The sequence below is a fragment of the Scardinius erythrophthalmus genome (assembly GCF_964197995.2).
Source record: "Scardinius erythrophthalmus genome assembly, chromosome: 6".
Taxonomy (NCBI): domain Eukaryota; kingdom Metazoa; phylum Chordata; class Actinopteri; order Cypriniformes; family Leuciscidae; genus Scardinius; species Scardinius erythrophthalmus.
Genome location: NC_138226.1, coordinates 36,761,894 through 36,777,439, shown reverse-complemented (window position 1 = coordinate 36,777,439; position 15,546 = coordinate 36,761,894). Strand labels below are relative to the sequence as shown.

The following is a 15,546-nucleotide window of genomic DNA, read 5'->3' as shown; positions in this document are numbered from 1 at the left end:
AAATTTACATAAACCCGCCCCCGGAACGTGATTTATAGATTATCAAGACAGAATATGCTAATCATTGACTAGAAGATAATTACACATAAACTACATAAATTCACCAACTAACCATTCAGAAATGTTGTCTACATGTTATCACTTCTTCTTTCTGACGAAGTCTCTCCATCTTTCTGACTTCGGTTTTAACATAAAAGGCTAAAGTTTTTGAAATTTCCAGTGCATGTCTGTGTGAGGTAAAATGACACAAGTTCTTGAAGCTCCGCCCTCTGTTCTGGGAGCAGCAGCTCATTTGCATTTAAAGGAACAGACACAAAAACGGTGCGTTTTTGCTCACCCTCAAAAAGTGACAACTTCAACATGCTATATAAAAATATCTGTGGGGTATTTTGAGCTAAAACTTCACATACACACTCTGGGGACATCAAAGACTTATTTTACATCTTGTGAAAAGGGCATTATACCACTTCTTTAACAATCCAACCAGAGACAAAATGTGTGTGCAATAAATATATGGGTGGGCACAAGGTCTATCATGCAATTTTAATAAATAATCCACACTGACTGTCACAATGCTTTCTCTGTTTCAGCGGTGATGTCGCGCACCTACGAGGCTCCAGGTGAAATGGGGAAGGCTGTGATTATTCCCAAAGATGAGCAGGATAAAATGAAAGAGCTCTTTAAAATCAATCAGTTCAACCTGATGGCCAGTGACATGATAGCGCTCAACAGGAGTCTGCCAGATGTTCGGCTGGACGGGTGAGCATGTGTGTGTTTGTACAGACAAATGCTTCATGATCACATTAATGACACTAATCACAGGATCCAATCTGCTGCCAAAATTCCAAAAAACACAAATCAGCTTTTATTTGTTGTCCTTTGTGTTTTATGAAGAAAGATTTCAAGAAAGACAATGACAAGAAACTCAAACAAAAATACACTTTTTATGTTTCTTTTTTAGTGATATAAACAGCAATACTTTGTCATTTTTATAGTGAAAACTACAGACACTGAGTTTCTGTGGCTAGTTGCATTTTGTGCATTTATTAGATGAATGGTTACCTCGAAAATCATGGTTACATTTGCCATCAGCCCCACTAGCCTGTTTGAGTTAGACACTTACAATTTCACATGAGAGTCTCTGTCTTCATGGAAACAAATTAGCCTCAAGGACTTTCCACAATGAAACAGTTTCAGTTTAAAAATAATATTTGTATGTGATTTTTTTTCTCATGAACCACTCATCAAAATTTCATAATACAAGGCCCCAGGTATGACTAATACAAGGCCCCATTTTGAACTAAATCTGGCCATAGCAAAGTTTGTCAGGAGTTCCCTTTCGAGGGAGCTCGCGCTGCGTCGCTATGGCAACACTTTGGGGAATCCCTTCAGCGTCAGCGCTCCTTAAGTCACATGTACAACTTAGTCCAATCCTGATTGGTGCAACGTCATCCCGTGACGTGTGCCGGCGGAATGCGGAAGCTATAAAGGGAGCCTGCGTCACAACAGCTTTCAGCTTTCTGATCTTCAGCAAGCGCTCTCTGTTTGTCAGTCCTATTTGGTGTTGTCTGTCCCATAGTACATATATATATATACAGTGAGGAAAATAAGTATTTGAACACCCTGCTATTTTGCAAGTTCTCCCTCTTAGAAATCATGGAGGGGTCTGAAATTGTCATCGAAGGTGCATGTCCACTGTGAGAGACATAATCAAAAAAAAAAATAATCCAGAAATCACAATATATGATTTTTTAACTATTTATTTGTATGATACAGCTGCAAATAAGTATTTGAACACCTGTCTATCAGCTAGAATTCTGACCCTCAAAGACCTGTTAGTCTGCCTTTAAAATGTCCACCTCCACTCCATTTATTATCCTAAATTAGATGCACCTGTTTGAGGTCGTTAGCTGCATAAAGACACCTGTCCACCCCATACAATCAGTAAGAATCCAACTACTAACATGGCCAAGACCAAAGAGCTGTCCAAAGACACTAGAGACAAAATTGTACACCTCCACAAGGCTGGAAAGGGCTACGGGGAAATTGCCAAGCAGCTTGGTGAAAAAAGGTCCACTGTTGGAGCAATCATTAGAAAATGGAAGAAGCTAAACATGACTGTCAATCTCCCTCGGACTGGGGCTCCATGCAAGATCTCACCTCGTGGGGTCTCAATGATCCTAAGAAAGGTGAGAAATCAGCCCAGAACTACACGGGAGGAGCTGGTCAATGACCTGAAAAGAGCTGGGACCACCGTTTCCAAGGTTACTGTTGGTAATACACTAAGACGTCATGGTTTGAAATCATGCATGGCACGGAAGGTTCCCCTGCTTAAACCAGCACATGTCAAGGCCCGTCTTAAGTTTGCCAATGACCATTTGGATGATCCAGAGGAGTCATGGGAGAAAGTCATGTGGTCAGATGAGACCAAAATAGAACTTTTTGGTCATAATTCCACTAAACGTGTTTGGAGGAAGAAGAATGATGAGTACCATCCCAAGAACACCATCCCTACTGTGAAGCATGGGGGTGGTAGCATCATGCTTTGGGGGGGGGTTCTGCACATGGGACAGGGCGACTGCACTGTATTAAGGAGAGGATGACCGGGGCCATTGTATTGCGAGATTTTGGGGAACAACCTCCTTCCCTCAGTTAGAGCATTGAAGATGGGTCGAGGCTGGGTCTTCCAACATGACAATGACCCGAAGCACACAGCCAGGATAACCAAGGAGTGGCTCTGTAAGAAGCATATCAAGGTTCTGGCGTGGCCTAGCCAGTCTCCAGACCTAAACCCAATAGAGAATCTTTGGAGGGAGCTCAAACTCCGTGTTTCTCAGCGACAGCCCAGAAACCTGACTGATCTAGAGAAGATCTGTATGGAGGAGTGGGCCAAAATCCTTCCTGCAGTGTGTGCAAACCTGGTGAAAAACTACAGGAAACGTTTGACCTCTGTAATTGCAAACAAAGGCTACTGTACCAAATATTAACATTGATTTTCTCAGGTGTTCAAATACTTATTTGCAGCTGTATCATACAAATAAATAGTTAAAAAAATCATACATTGTGATTTCTGGATTTTTTTTTTTAGATTATGTCTCTCACAGTGGACATGCACCTACGATGACAATTTCAGACCCCTCCATGATTTCTAAGTGGGAGAACTTTTTGCAAAATAGCAGGGTGTTCAAATACTTATTTTCCTCACTGTTTATAAAAATGGCGAGTGAACAACGCAGTTTCAGAAAGTGTGTTCATCCCTGTCCTCGCTACATTACGGACGGGGATTCACACGATATGTGCGTTGATTGTTTGGGAGTAGAGCATGCCCGCTCAGCCCTCGAGGGGGTTGAGTGCGAGCATTGCGAGCGTTTGCCTCTTAGAACGCTTCGCTCCCGGCTGGCGCTGTTTGATTCAAGCGGCCAGCTCTGTGCCCCACGCGGTGTGGGTCCCGCGGTTGCCGAGGCAACCCGGCGGCTTCACTCGTGGGGATCACAGATGGATCTAGGGGAGGGGTCTGAGACGGCTTCGGCCCTTTCTCAGCCCTTATCCCCTAGTTCTAGTGCTCACGTTCGGGATCCGGAAGCCCGCTCCATGGCTTCTTCCAGCAGTGTTTCAGAAATTCATCCCCCGCCGCCAGAAATCTCATGGGGCTGCTGCCAAGGAACAGCCCCAGCCATGTACGTCCGGCTCCTCGTACAGACAGAGGCAAAAAGAGAGTGTTGCTAATCGAGCCCCTCCACAACGACCTCAGAGCTCGAGGCAATACTCTCAACCGAAGCCCGCGAGTCAGAAAACGGATCTGAGGACTGTTATTCTGACGAAACGGGCTTCGGGAAAGAGGTCCTGATGGTCAGATCAGGCCTCTGAGGGCGCCCCCTCCGGGGGTGGAGCGAATTACACCCGCTCCTCCGCGGAGCCCTCAGGAAATCGATTTGCTAACCCTGCCGCCTTCGGCGCTTCGTGGCGCAACGGTTTTCGACGAACACAATCCTCGACTTCCGCTCGCCAAGAAGAAAATAGCGGTCGCGGGGAGTTCGTTCTCTACACAGAGGCCTGTAGAAAAATTTGTTCGGTTAGTTCCTGCCGGGAATCCGCTTCAGGACATCCAATTCCAGTCCCGAGAGGCTGGTTTCGCTAGCAAATTTCCTGCACGCCTGGGAAGCGCTACCCAATATATCCCAGTGGGTAGTGCGTACCATTCACAAAGGGTACAGACTTCAGTTCGGGTCTCGACCACCGAAATTCAAGGGAATTCTCGAAACAGTGGTAGCCCCCGAACGCGTGCAGATTATGGAGCAGGAAGTTCAGTCTCTTCTGGCGAAGGAGGCCATAGATCTCATTCCTCCCGCAGAGAGAAACACCGGGTTCTACAGCCGGTATTTTATAGTTCCAAAAAAGGATGGAGGATTACGTCCCATTATAGATCTTCGTCACTTGAACCAATCTCTGAGGAGATTCAAGTTCAAGATGCTAACAATTCCCATTATCGTGAGCCAAATCAAGTCCGAGGACTGGTTTGTTACAATAGATCTAAAGGATGCGTATTTCCATATCTCCATCCTACCGGAACACAGGAAGTTCCTAAGGTTCGCTTTTGGGGGCAAAACGTACCAGTATCGGGTTCTTCCATTTGGCCTAGCACTATCCCCATGCACCTTCACGAAATGCATGGAGGCAGCCCTGGCGCCACTAAGATTGCAGGGCATAAGAGTTCTCAATTATATAGACGACTGGTTGATACTAGCTCGGTCTCAGGAAATGGCGGCACGGCATCGAGATGTCGTGCTCGACCACATGAGGTGTTTGGGGCTGAGGCTCAACGCGAAAAAGAGCGTGCTTACTCCTGTTCAAAAGACGATAGATTTAGGAGTAGTGTGGGATTCGATCACGATGCGGGCACAATTGTCTCCTGCACGTATCGAATCGATTCTGGCTGTGGTGTCCAGAATAAAGCTAGGCCAACGCATCACTGTGAAACAGTTCCAGAGACTGTTAGGGCTCTTGGCGGCAGCGTCCAACGTGATACCTTTTGGCCTGCTGCACATGAGACAACTACAGTGGTGGCTCAGAACCAAGGGGTTCTCCCCGAGGGGCAACCCTTTTCGCATGATCAAGGTTACGCGCAGGTGCCTTCGTTCCTTGGTCATGTGGAAGAAGGCTTGGTTCTTAGCCCAAGGCCCTGTGCTAGGAGCACCATGTCAGCGCAAGATATTGTCGACAGATGCATCCTGCACAGGGTGGTTTTCTCCCAGACCTCAGAGGTCATCATGTTCTGGTGAGAACAGACAATACGTCGGTGTTCTCGTATATAAACCGTCAAGGGGGTCTGAGATCGCGCCCTCTGTGCAGACTGGCGCATCAGATTCTCTTATGGGTCCAAGGGAAGATTCTCTCGCTGAGAGCAATTTATATTCCGGGCCATCTAAATATGGGAGCAGACGTCCTGTCGAGGCAGGGGCTGAGGCCCGGGGAATGGAGGCTGCACCCCGAGACGGTGCAGTTAATTTGGAGGAAGTTCGGCCGGGCGGACGTTAACCTGTTTGCGTCTCAAGAGAACTCACATTGTCCCCTCTGGTTTTCCCTTACTCATCCAGCTCCTTTGGGACTGGATGCTATGGTACAGCCGTGGCCGAGGCTTCGGCAGTACGCATTTCCCCCGATCGCTCTGCTCCCGGGAGTTCTAGAGAGGATTCGCCAAGGCGGGGTCCAAGTCTTGTTGGTAGCCCCGTGCTGGCCGGCCCGAGTTTGGTTTTCGGACCTGATAGCCCTCCTGGACGGCCCCCCCTGGGAGATTCCCGTCAGGAGGGACCTTCTAACCCAGACCGGGGGCACAATATTTCACCCCCGGCCAGAGATGTGGAAATTGTGGGTCTGGCCCCTGAGGGGGATCAGTTCCTGAATGCTGGTCTCTCTACTGAGGTAGTGGAAACCATCTTAAAGTCTAGAGCTCCCTCCACGAGGAAACTATATGCTCTGAAGTGGAGAATATTCACTTTAGGGTGTACAGAACACCAACTGGACCCAGTTAACTGCCCGGTGGCTTCAGTGCTGGAGTTCCTGCAGGGTCGTTTCTCGGCCGGCCTTTCCCCCTTTACACTAAAGGTGTACGTGGCGGCAGTGGCTGCTTTCCATGTTCCTCTGGATGGCAGATCACTGGGAAGGCATCATCTTATTACTCGTTTCCTTCGTGGTACTCAGAGGATGAGGCCTCCAGCTCAGGTTAGAATCCCCACGTGGGATCTAGCCGTAGTTTTAGAAGGGTTATCCTTGGCACCCTTCGAACCTTTGGACACGGCATCAGACAAGTGCCTAGCCTTAAAGATGTCGTTTCTGCTGGCTATATTATCTCTCAGAAGAGTAGGAGATTTACAGGCTTTGTCGGTTGCTCCCTCCTGTCTAGAATTTGCTCCGGGGGGAGTAAAAGCTATTCTTCACCCAAGGCCTGGGTATATACCTAAGGTGCCCACTAACGTGGTCCGGCCAGTTGTCCTTCAGGCCTTCCATCCTCCTCAAGTGTCAGCGGAACAAGAGAAGCTCAGGTTGCTTTGCCCGGTCAGGGCCCTTGAGATGTATGTTAGGAAGACATCTCAGTGGAGAAAAACTGACCAGCTCTTGGTATGCTTCGGGCCCCCTAAGAAGGGCTGCCCGGCTACTAAACAGACCGTAAGCAGATGGGTCGTTGAGGCCATCTCTATGGCTTATGAGGTGAGCAGGCTGCCCTCACCTCTGTCAGTTAGAGCTCATTCCACCCGAAGCATAGCTTCTTTAAAGGCTTTGTGGTCGGGGGCATCACTCCAAGATGTATGTGATGCGGCGGGGTGGTCCTCACCACACACCTTTGTAAGATTTTACAGCTTGGACCTTCCGGCGACTCCGGGGTCTCAAGCAATTATGTCCTGAGGTGTGCCTCATTTCACACCGGGACAGACTTCCGTCAGCATGGCGAAGTGGGCATATCGTTCCCCAAAGTGTTGCCATAGCGACGCAGCGCGAGTTCCCTCGAAAGGGAACGTCTCAGGTTACTCATGTAACCATGGTTCCCTGAGAAGGGAACGAGACGCTGCGTCCCTCTGCCATGCTTCCGTACACCTGAGAGCGGCTTGCTTCAGTCATCAGAAGGCTGACAGCTGTTGTGACGCCAGCTCCCTTTATAGCTTCCGCATTCCGCCGGCACACGTCACGGGATGACGTTGCACCAATCAGGATTGGACTAAGTTGTACATGTGACTTCAGGAGCGCTGACGCTGAAGGGATTCCCCAAAGTGTTGCCATAGCGACGCAGCGTCTCGTTCCCTTCTCAGGGAACCATGGTTACATGAGTAACCTGAGACGTTTGCTTCGGTGGTTCCAAACAGCTGACCAGTGCATACTTTCTAGAAAACTTTGCGCTGGCTGTCAAACACCTTCAAACTTCTATTGGTCCATGATGATTACATAATCATCAATAGGGTATTTGTCATGGCATTGGTAAAAGTTTTGTGGTTTTGTACACATACATTCTAAATCTAGCAATTTTTCTGGGAGAATGGGGTAAGATTATGAATTGATTAGATAGTTGTGTTCGTGTTAGTTAGTTGAGCTGATATATTGTATGCAAATATCAACCAAAAATACACAAGCCCAATTAGATGACAAAATAAAGGAAAACATGGAAGTTTGGATTTTTTTAAGTTCAATACGTTTAATATGTACTGAAAACTTCTGTCCGTCTGTTTTAGAAATTTAGATTTAAATGATTTAATTGAGTTAAAATGTTTTAAACATCCATTTTGTCATTACATGAGATATTTTTTAATTAACTTTCAACAAGAATAGGTGGTAAGGATCAAAACATATTGTTTAGTTACTGTTTAATATTATTATTATTATTTATAATTGTAAAAGCTCTGGAGTTTTTATTGTACAGTAGTTTCCTGAAGCATTTAACTGTCACTACACATTCCCTTAATATTTTAAAATGAAGCATTAAAGTCAAACAAATGGGAAGAAACGGAGAACAAAAATGCCATATCTTTGGTAAACTGCAGAGCAAATGCTTCTTCCAAGAGAATCATACATCAATGAATGCAGGGAGGGGTGACATCCTTCAGTATGCTGAACAGTGGCATAACTCAAATGCACCAGATGAATGTGGCATGTTTTGCTCTAACAGCTCTCTGGGATTTCATTATGTAAGTCAAATGGCTCTTTGGATTCTGTAAACAAAGACCTTTTTCATTGCACTGAGAAAGAAAGAGGGAGGATAACAACTAGATTTTTACACTTCCTGAAGAAAATGTCAGTGGTGCTTGCATTAGGTTTGCTAAGGTGTTATTCTGAGTGTTTTTAAGTTTGCTACTATGTGTTTCTTGGCAATTAAAGATCATTGGTAGATGGTTGCTTACCACCCCATGTTAATAGAGCCCACCTCCAAGTCTAGAAATTCTGGTCTCAACAGATATATTGATCGGGTCTATCCTTAAATTTAAGTCTGTGGAATAGTTTTGCTATTTTATCATCTGCCGGGTGAAAATTGTCAGCTGGACAACGAAATTGTTGAAAATGTCAGATCACTTACAAAACTAATAGCCAACAAGTTGCTTGATTTGGGGAATAAATTATGCCAATACCACAGTGTGGAACGAGTTGCATGCTCAAGTTTAATACTTTGTGGTTATGGGTTTGTTTAAATCGCATCTATGAGCAATAGAAATAGTGAGGCTTGCCATAGCAAGCACTATTCATTAATAAAACCTTGGGGTGATATTAAATCAATTTGTCTCCCAGAGCAACAACATTGGTATAATATTGCAGTAAAATAACTCAGCAGCTCTATTGTTTGTGCAATTCACTCACTGCCTACAGCATAAATCTCCTGTGAGTCGCTGTGGTATTCATAGATAGATGTTGCATGCCATCATCTGTAATCTGTCTCCAGTTTGTACCCTTTTGCCCCCATCCTGTCTGTGCACACAAAGTGAATCAGAAACCTCCTTCCCTAGCTGTTCATCTATCTCTTTTCATTCCCTCTCTCATTCTTTCTGTTTTTCAGCTCACACCATCTCCAGTGCAGTTTAATGCTTTATTTATAATCTCTTGGTGATGCTAGACCACTAGAAAATGTGGCTACATTAAGACAGCAGCTGAATACACTTGTCAGTCAAGTGCTTGATATAGTCCTTTTTATACACTTTATGGAAGAGAAAGACCAGATTCTGTTACTGAAGTGATTTTGGCTTTTACTGTATGAAGAGAACCATGTCATGCTATTTTCAATATAGGTATTTGACGCAGAGGGTCAATATCTTGCTTGATAGATAATTAGATATCATAATTACCATGTTTCTTGCAAAAAGCATCTTTCTTCATTGACAGCCGTTCAATAGTTATGTATTCTAATTAAAAGTTTGCAAGCAACATATATTTCCCAGTCTGCTGAAGAGGAGTTGGTTTTGTGTTTGTATGAAATCAGTGTTCACTATCATTGTCAGAGATCATTGTATTAATGCAACCTGGGAAAAATGTGCCTTGAAAGCTAGGCACAAAATGATAGAATGATGCACAATATACTCAAAGACCATAACAATGTTTTAAATTTTTATTGCAATTTTAACCTTATGGTCTTAAGGAAACAGTCTTGTCCTGTCACCACATTACTAATTAGTAACACACAAAATAACCCATAAATAGCAAATCTCATCTGCTTGTTTATATTGTCACAAAATGTAAACTATATTATTGCCCACCCTTATGTTTACCTGCATGTTTCAGTACACTCGCGCAAAGCAATATATACTATATTGCAAATCTTGGCAGCTTGATTGTTTGTATCGCCACAAAATGTAATCTATATTTTATCACCCATCTCTAATGTGCGAAATTCAAGGAATAAAGATATTAACATTTCATCAACATTAACATCATAATTGTCTGTTAAGCTGCTTTGAAACAATGTGTATTGTGAAAGGTCAAATAAAACTGACTGACTTGACTCCGTCTAAACATGTTTCTGTTCTTGTCTGTTCCTCAGCTGTAAGACGAAGACATACCCCGATGACCTTCCAAACACCAGCATTGTGATCGTGTTTCATAATGAGGCATGGAGTACACTCCTAAGAACCGTACACAGCGCCATAAACCGCTCGCCCAGACACCTGCTGCTTGAGATACTACTGGTGGATGATGCCAGCGAGAGAGGTCCTAATCACATCACTTAATTTACTGATTATATTAATTATACTTCCATGTTGAGTAGTTCCTTTGGCATCACACTAGCAGTCAATGGCAGAATAACTTTATGCAATTCTACAACCCCACATCCAGAAAAGTTGGGACATTTAGTAAAATGTAATAAAATCAAGAATCTGAGATTTGTTCATTTTCTTTAACCTTTAACTGACAACCTTAACCTTTAAATTCAAGTCAAGTCACCTTTATTTATATAGTGCTTTTTACAATACATATTGTATCAAAGCAGCTTCACAGTGATAACTGTCACAGTTTCCCTGGTTTTCCCTGGCCCTGTCAAGTACTACATTTCCCAGCATCCCCCTGGATCCACACCTGCACTCACTTCCCTCATCACCGCAGCTGAATCCCATCTCCTCATCATTACCTCATCACCAGCCTTTATATTCAGCTCCCTCACATGCACTCACTGCTGGGTATTAATGTGACGTGATGTTATGTTCCGGGTCTAGTTTGGTTATCTGTCACTTGTTCCAAAGATCATCGGTGAGCGATTCCATGTTTCCTCTCTCGAGATGATTCCAGTGTCTACGGTCTTCTAGTGTCTACCGAGTCTGCATCTATGTTCCATGCATCTGTGAGTCTTCATTCAAGTTCAGTGTATCTACGAGTCTGCGTCTAAGTTCTGTGTATCTACACGTCTATCCATGTTTCCTCTCTCGAGATGATTCCAGTGTCTACGGTGTTCTAGTGTCTACCGAGTCTGCTTCTATGTTCCATTTATTTGTGAGTCTTCATTCAAGTTCAGTGTATCTACCAGTCTGCGTCTGAGTTCTGTGTATCTACACGTCTATGTTCCATGCATCTATGAATCTGCATTCAAGTTCAGTGTATCTACGAGTCTACATCTAAGTTTCAAGGATCTACAGAGGCTGAGACTGTTATCTACGGAGACTGAGACTATCATCTATGAAGACTATTATCTACAGAGACTGTCATTTATGGAATCCATTATCTCCTGAGTTCGAGCATTCAAAGACATTTCCTGAGTTTGAGCATTCCAAGAGACTCGAAGTTCATTGCCAATAACAAAATTTGTTTCTAGAAGAAAATTGCGTCATCGTCCACCTTAAGTAAGGCAGATCAATAATATTGTTGAATATTAAATGTCCCCAACAAAGCAAGCCAAAAGCCAAGGCAACAGTGGCAAGGAACCAAAACTCTATCAGGTGGCAGAATGGAGAAAAAAACCTTGGGAGAACCCAGGCTCAGTTGGTGGCCAGTTCTCCTTTGGCCAACGAACCAACAGTGTATGATTATGATTCAGGCAGTATTACAGGTCAGAAGTCAGATTGGATCAGAACATTCAGAATATTTATCCAGTTCCATCTGATTGAAAGATGGAGTCATCACGCTGGTATGGAGATGAGTTTGTTGAGGATCAGTGCCGATGGTTGTCGTGTCGATGAGGCCTTCACAGGGCTGATGAGGCTGGCACTTCAGGGATGCGTTGTGGATGGGTCCAGGCGCAGGTCCACCATCTGATCTGGATACGGCCCGGATCCGGCTGACTTCAGTAAACCTCGGAATAAACAGAAAGACTAACATTAGCATAGATGCCATTCTTCTTATGATGTAACGAGTACAACAGGTGTTATAGGAAGTGTTCCCGATTCCGGCTGACCTAATCTATGCAGCCTAATAATCATTTAACTGATTTGAATAATAGAAATGTATAATGTTCTATATGAATGCCAGATAAAAGAGATGCGTTTTTATTAAACATCGTATACATTTTCAAATATTGCTGATACTTACAAAGCACTAAATGGTTTAGCTCCCCAGTACTTGAGCGAGCTATGTCTATTGCGATCTCAAAATTTCAGCCAGTTGATATTACCTAGAATATCAAAATCGACTGCTGGCGGTAGATCCTTTTTCTATTCAGCACCAAAACTTTGGAACAGTCTTCCTAACATTGTCCGGGAAGCAGACACACTCTGTCAGTTCAAATCTAGACTAAAAACACATGTCTTTGGCCTAGTATACACAAAACGCATTATAGACTTCTATAGTTCAATGTTAGGCTGCATAGTTTAGGTCAACCGGAACTGGGAACACTTCTCATAAATCCTGATGTATTTGTTACATCATAAGAAGGATGGCGTCTATGCTAATATTAGTCTCTCTGTTTATCCCGAGGTTTATCGCAGTCCGCCGGATCCGGGCTGTATCCAGATCTGAAGAAGGACCTGCGCCTGGACACGACGATGACACAGTCCTTAAGTGTCAACTAGGCTCTCCCCTGTGAAGGCCTCCTTCCTTTCCCTTCCCTTTACCTCTGTACAGAGTCACCACGTGGCTACGTGGACGTGATAAATAATTCTGTATTATGATTTTTTTAAGGCCAGACAAGTAGTTTGTTGAGGGTTGATTTGTAAAGAAGGACTACACGCCAGCGCACACATATATTCAAACGCGCATATCTATGGACTGAACACGTAATGCGCATGTGCGCGACGTCGCTGTTTTAGGGCTGGGCGATATATCGCACAATATTGTTAGGCGCATCTCATCAGTAAAGCCAGTTCCTTGATTAGTGGTAAATCACCATCACCTGCTTTCAGATGGAGCGGCATTTACTACAAAGAGCCGTAGTTAACTGACAAGCTGAGCCATATCGCATTAATATCACGGACGTATCGCCAGCGATAATCCATGCGATATGGCTCAGCTTGTCAGTTAACTACGGCTCTTTGTACACAGCAAAAACTCCAGTGTTAAATTAACACTCCTGGGAGTGTATTTGAACACTCAAGAGTGTTGAAGTTAATGAGATAATTAAGTGATTAATTTAGTGATGATTGAACATGATTGAAGACACCTGATGTTAACAAGCAGAATCACTGAAGGAGAAAATCACAAATTGTAAGCCACCGTTATGGCGATCATTGTTTGCTTTAGTTGGGCTCTTGACCCCTTTTATTATTAACTTTAAATTTTGTTTGGCTGCTGTATCTGAGTTATAACTGCCAGATGAACAAAGAAAAAAAGTGATCTGATGGTGTTGGTTATATTATGACAATCATCATTTGAACGTGATCACTGAACTCATCAAGATCCTTCTTTCTGACTTTGATTTATGTTGTTGATTACAGAATAACTGTGAATCTGCATAAATGCCCAGAATGTTTGATATAAATGATTTCTTAAATTGTTTTACAAAAAAAAAAAAACATTCTTTTAGGCACACATAGACATCAAGATTCAGTCTATGCATCTCAACAATGGTGACGAGCAGAATATTCAATTAGTAAATTACATAGACAATTCAGATCATAATTTATTCATACCGCAATGCATGATGGGAGCCATTAATGAGTTGTGATTGGTGGCAGCCACTGCACCATGCTTTATTATTGTCACCATTGTTGAGATTCACAGGCTGATTATTGATGTCCGTGTTTTAAATGAATCTAGTTGAAAGTCTTTTGATCAGAACAATGTTTATTAAATATTTTGAACTATAAGAAAAGTACTGAAAATCATAGGCTGAAGAATCACTAAACTGCTGCTAACAAGTTAAACCAAACTATCTCAATAAGTTTAATTTTTCAGATCACAGCATGATTATGTCAAAACATAACCAACACTATCAGATCACATTTTACTTTGTTCATTTAACTGTTATAAATCAATAACAGCAGACAAACAACAGCAAAATTCAACGTAAACGTAATGGTCAAGAGCCCAACTAAAGCAAACACCCATCACCATAATGGTAACTTACAATTTGTGATTTTCTCCTTCAGTGATTCTGCTTGTTAACATCAGTTGTCTTCAATAATGCTCAATCATCACTAAATTAATCACTTAATTATCTCATTAACTTTAACACCCTTGAGTGTTAATTTAACACTCATATTTTAACACTTTACACTCTTGAGTGTGGACTCATATACACTCCCAGCCCCAGGAGTGTTAATTTAACACCGCTCCATCTGAAAGCAGGTGATGGCGATTTACTACTAATCAAAGGAACCGGCTTTACTGACAAGATGCGCATAACAATATCGCGCGATATATCGCCCAGCCCTACGCTGTTTGCGCAGAGGTTGCGTAGGTTTGCGCATAGATAACTGATAATTGTTTGCACCTTGGAACCTTTTTCTCGAGCCACCAGGCACTGTTTTGTGCGGATGGGCGGCTGGAGCGCGTTGAGGGTTTTCTGTTAGAATGGTGTCGTGTTAGCGGCCTCTAAGTTAATAACTAATGATCTTTGCAACGGAAGTGAATCAATCAATCAAAACAAACTTTAGCAGGACAATAACTTTATCCTAGAGCTGCTGTAAAGCCAAAACAATCTGTTACTGTAATTTCCTATTATCACTGTAAAGCTGCTTTGAAACAATTCATATTGTTAAAAGCACTATATAAATGAAGGTGACTTGACTTGACTTGACTATAATGCGTTAAGAGCTCGCTCAAGTACTGGGGAGCTAAACCATTTAGTACTTTGTAAGTAATCAGCAATATTTAAAAATGTATACAATGTCTAATAGAGAGCCAATGCAGTGTTGACAGAACCCGGGCTGATACGGTCATACTTTCTGGTTCTAGTGAGAACTCTAGCTGCTGCGTTTTGGACCAGCTGGACTTTGTTTATTAAGCATGCAGGGCAACCACCCAGTAGAGCATTACAATAATCTAGCCTTAAGGTCATGAACGCATGAACTGACTGTTCGGCATTTTTCATTGAAAACATATGTCGTTATATTTATTTATTTATTTATTTATTTATTTATTTATTTATTTTGGAAGAATGCGGTTTTACAGATGCTAGACACGTGGCTTTCAAATGAAAGATTGGTATCAAAGAGCACACCAGGTTCCTAACCGAGGACGAAGACTTGACAGAGCAGCCATCAATTATTAGACAGTATTCTTTTGCAGAAGTTTTTTGCCCAGTAATTAGAAACTCTGTTTTTTTTTTGTTTTTCTTTTCAGAATTAAGTGGTAGGAAATTACTAGTCATCCAAATTTTTATATCAGCTATGAATTACGTTAATTTTGTGAATTGGTAAGTTTCGTTGGGGCGTGAAGAAATATAGAGCTGAGTGTCATCAGCATAACAGTGAAAACTAATTCCATGCTTCCTAATGATATCTCCCAAAGGTAGCATGTACAGGGTGAACAGCAATGTTCCTAGTACTGAGCCTTGTGGCACTCTATACTGAACTTTTGATCTATATGACCTCTCTTCATTTACTGCTACAAACTGATAACGGTCAGATAAGTATGATTTGAACCATGCTAGTGCAATTCCAGTAATGCCAAACATAATTTTCAAGTCTATTCAAAAGAAAGTTGTGGTCGATG

At 42.9% G+C, this 15,546-nt stretch overlaps 1 protein-coding gene across 1 annotated transcript in view; it reads left to right on the top strand.

Annotated features, from left to right (window-relative positions):
• galnt13 (polypeptide N-acetylgalactosaminyltransferase 13) overlaps positions 1-15,546 on the top strand; it is a gene marked incomplete at both ends in the record, with an annotated part of 116,042 nt that overhangs the window by 29,077 nt on the left and 71,419 nt on the right. The window contains 2 exons of the mRNA XM_081367403.1: positions 591-759; positions 10,010-10,176. Of these exons, the coding sequence (XP_081223529.1) occupies positions 591-759; positions 10,010-10,176 (336 nt within the window). The remainder of the gene's footprint in view (positions 1-590; positions 760-10,009; positions 10,177-15,546) is intronic.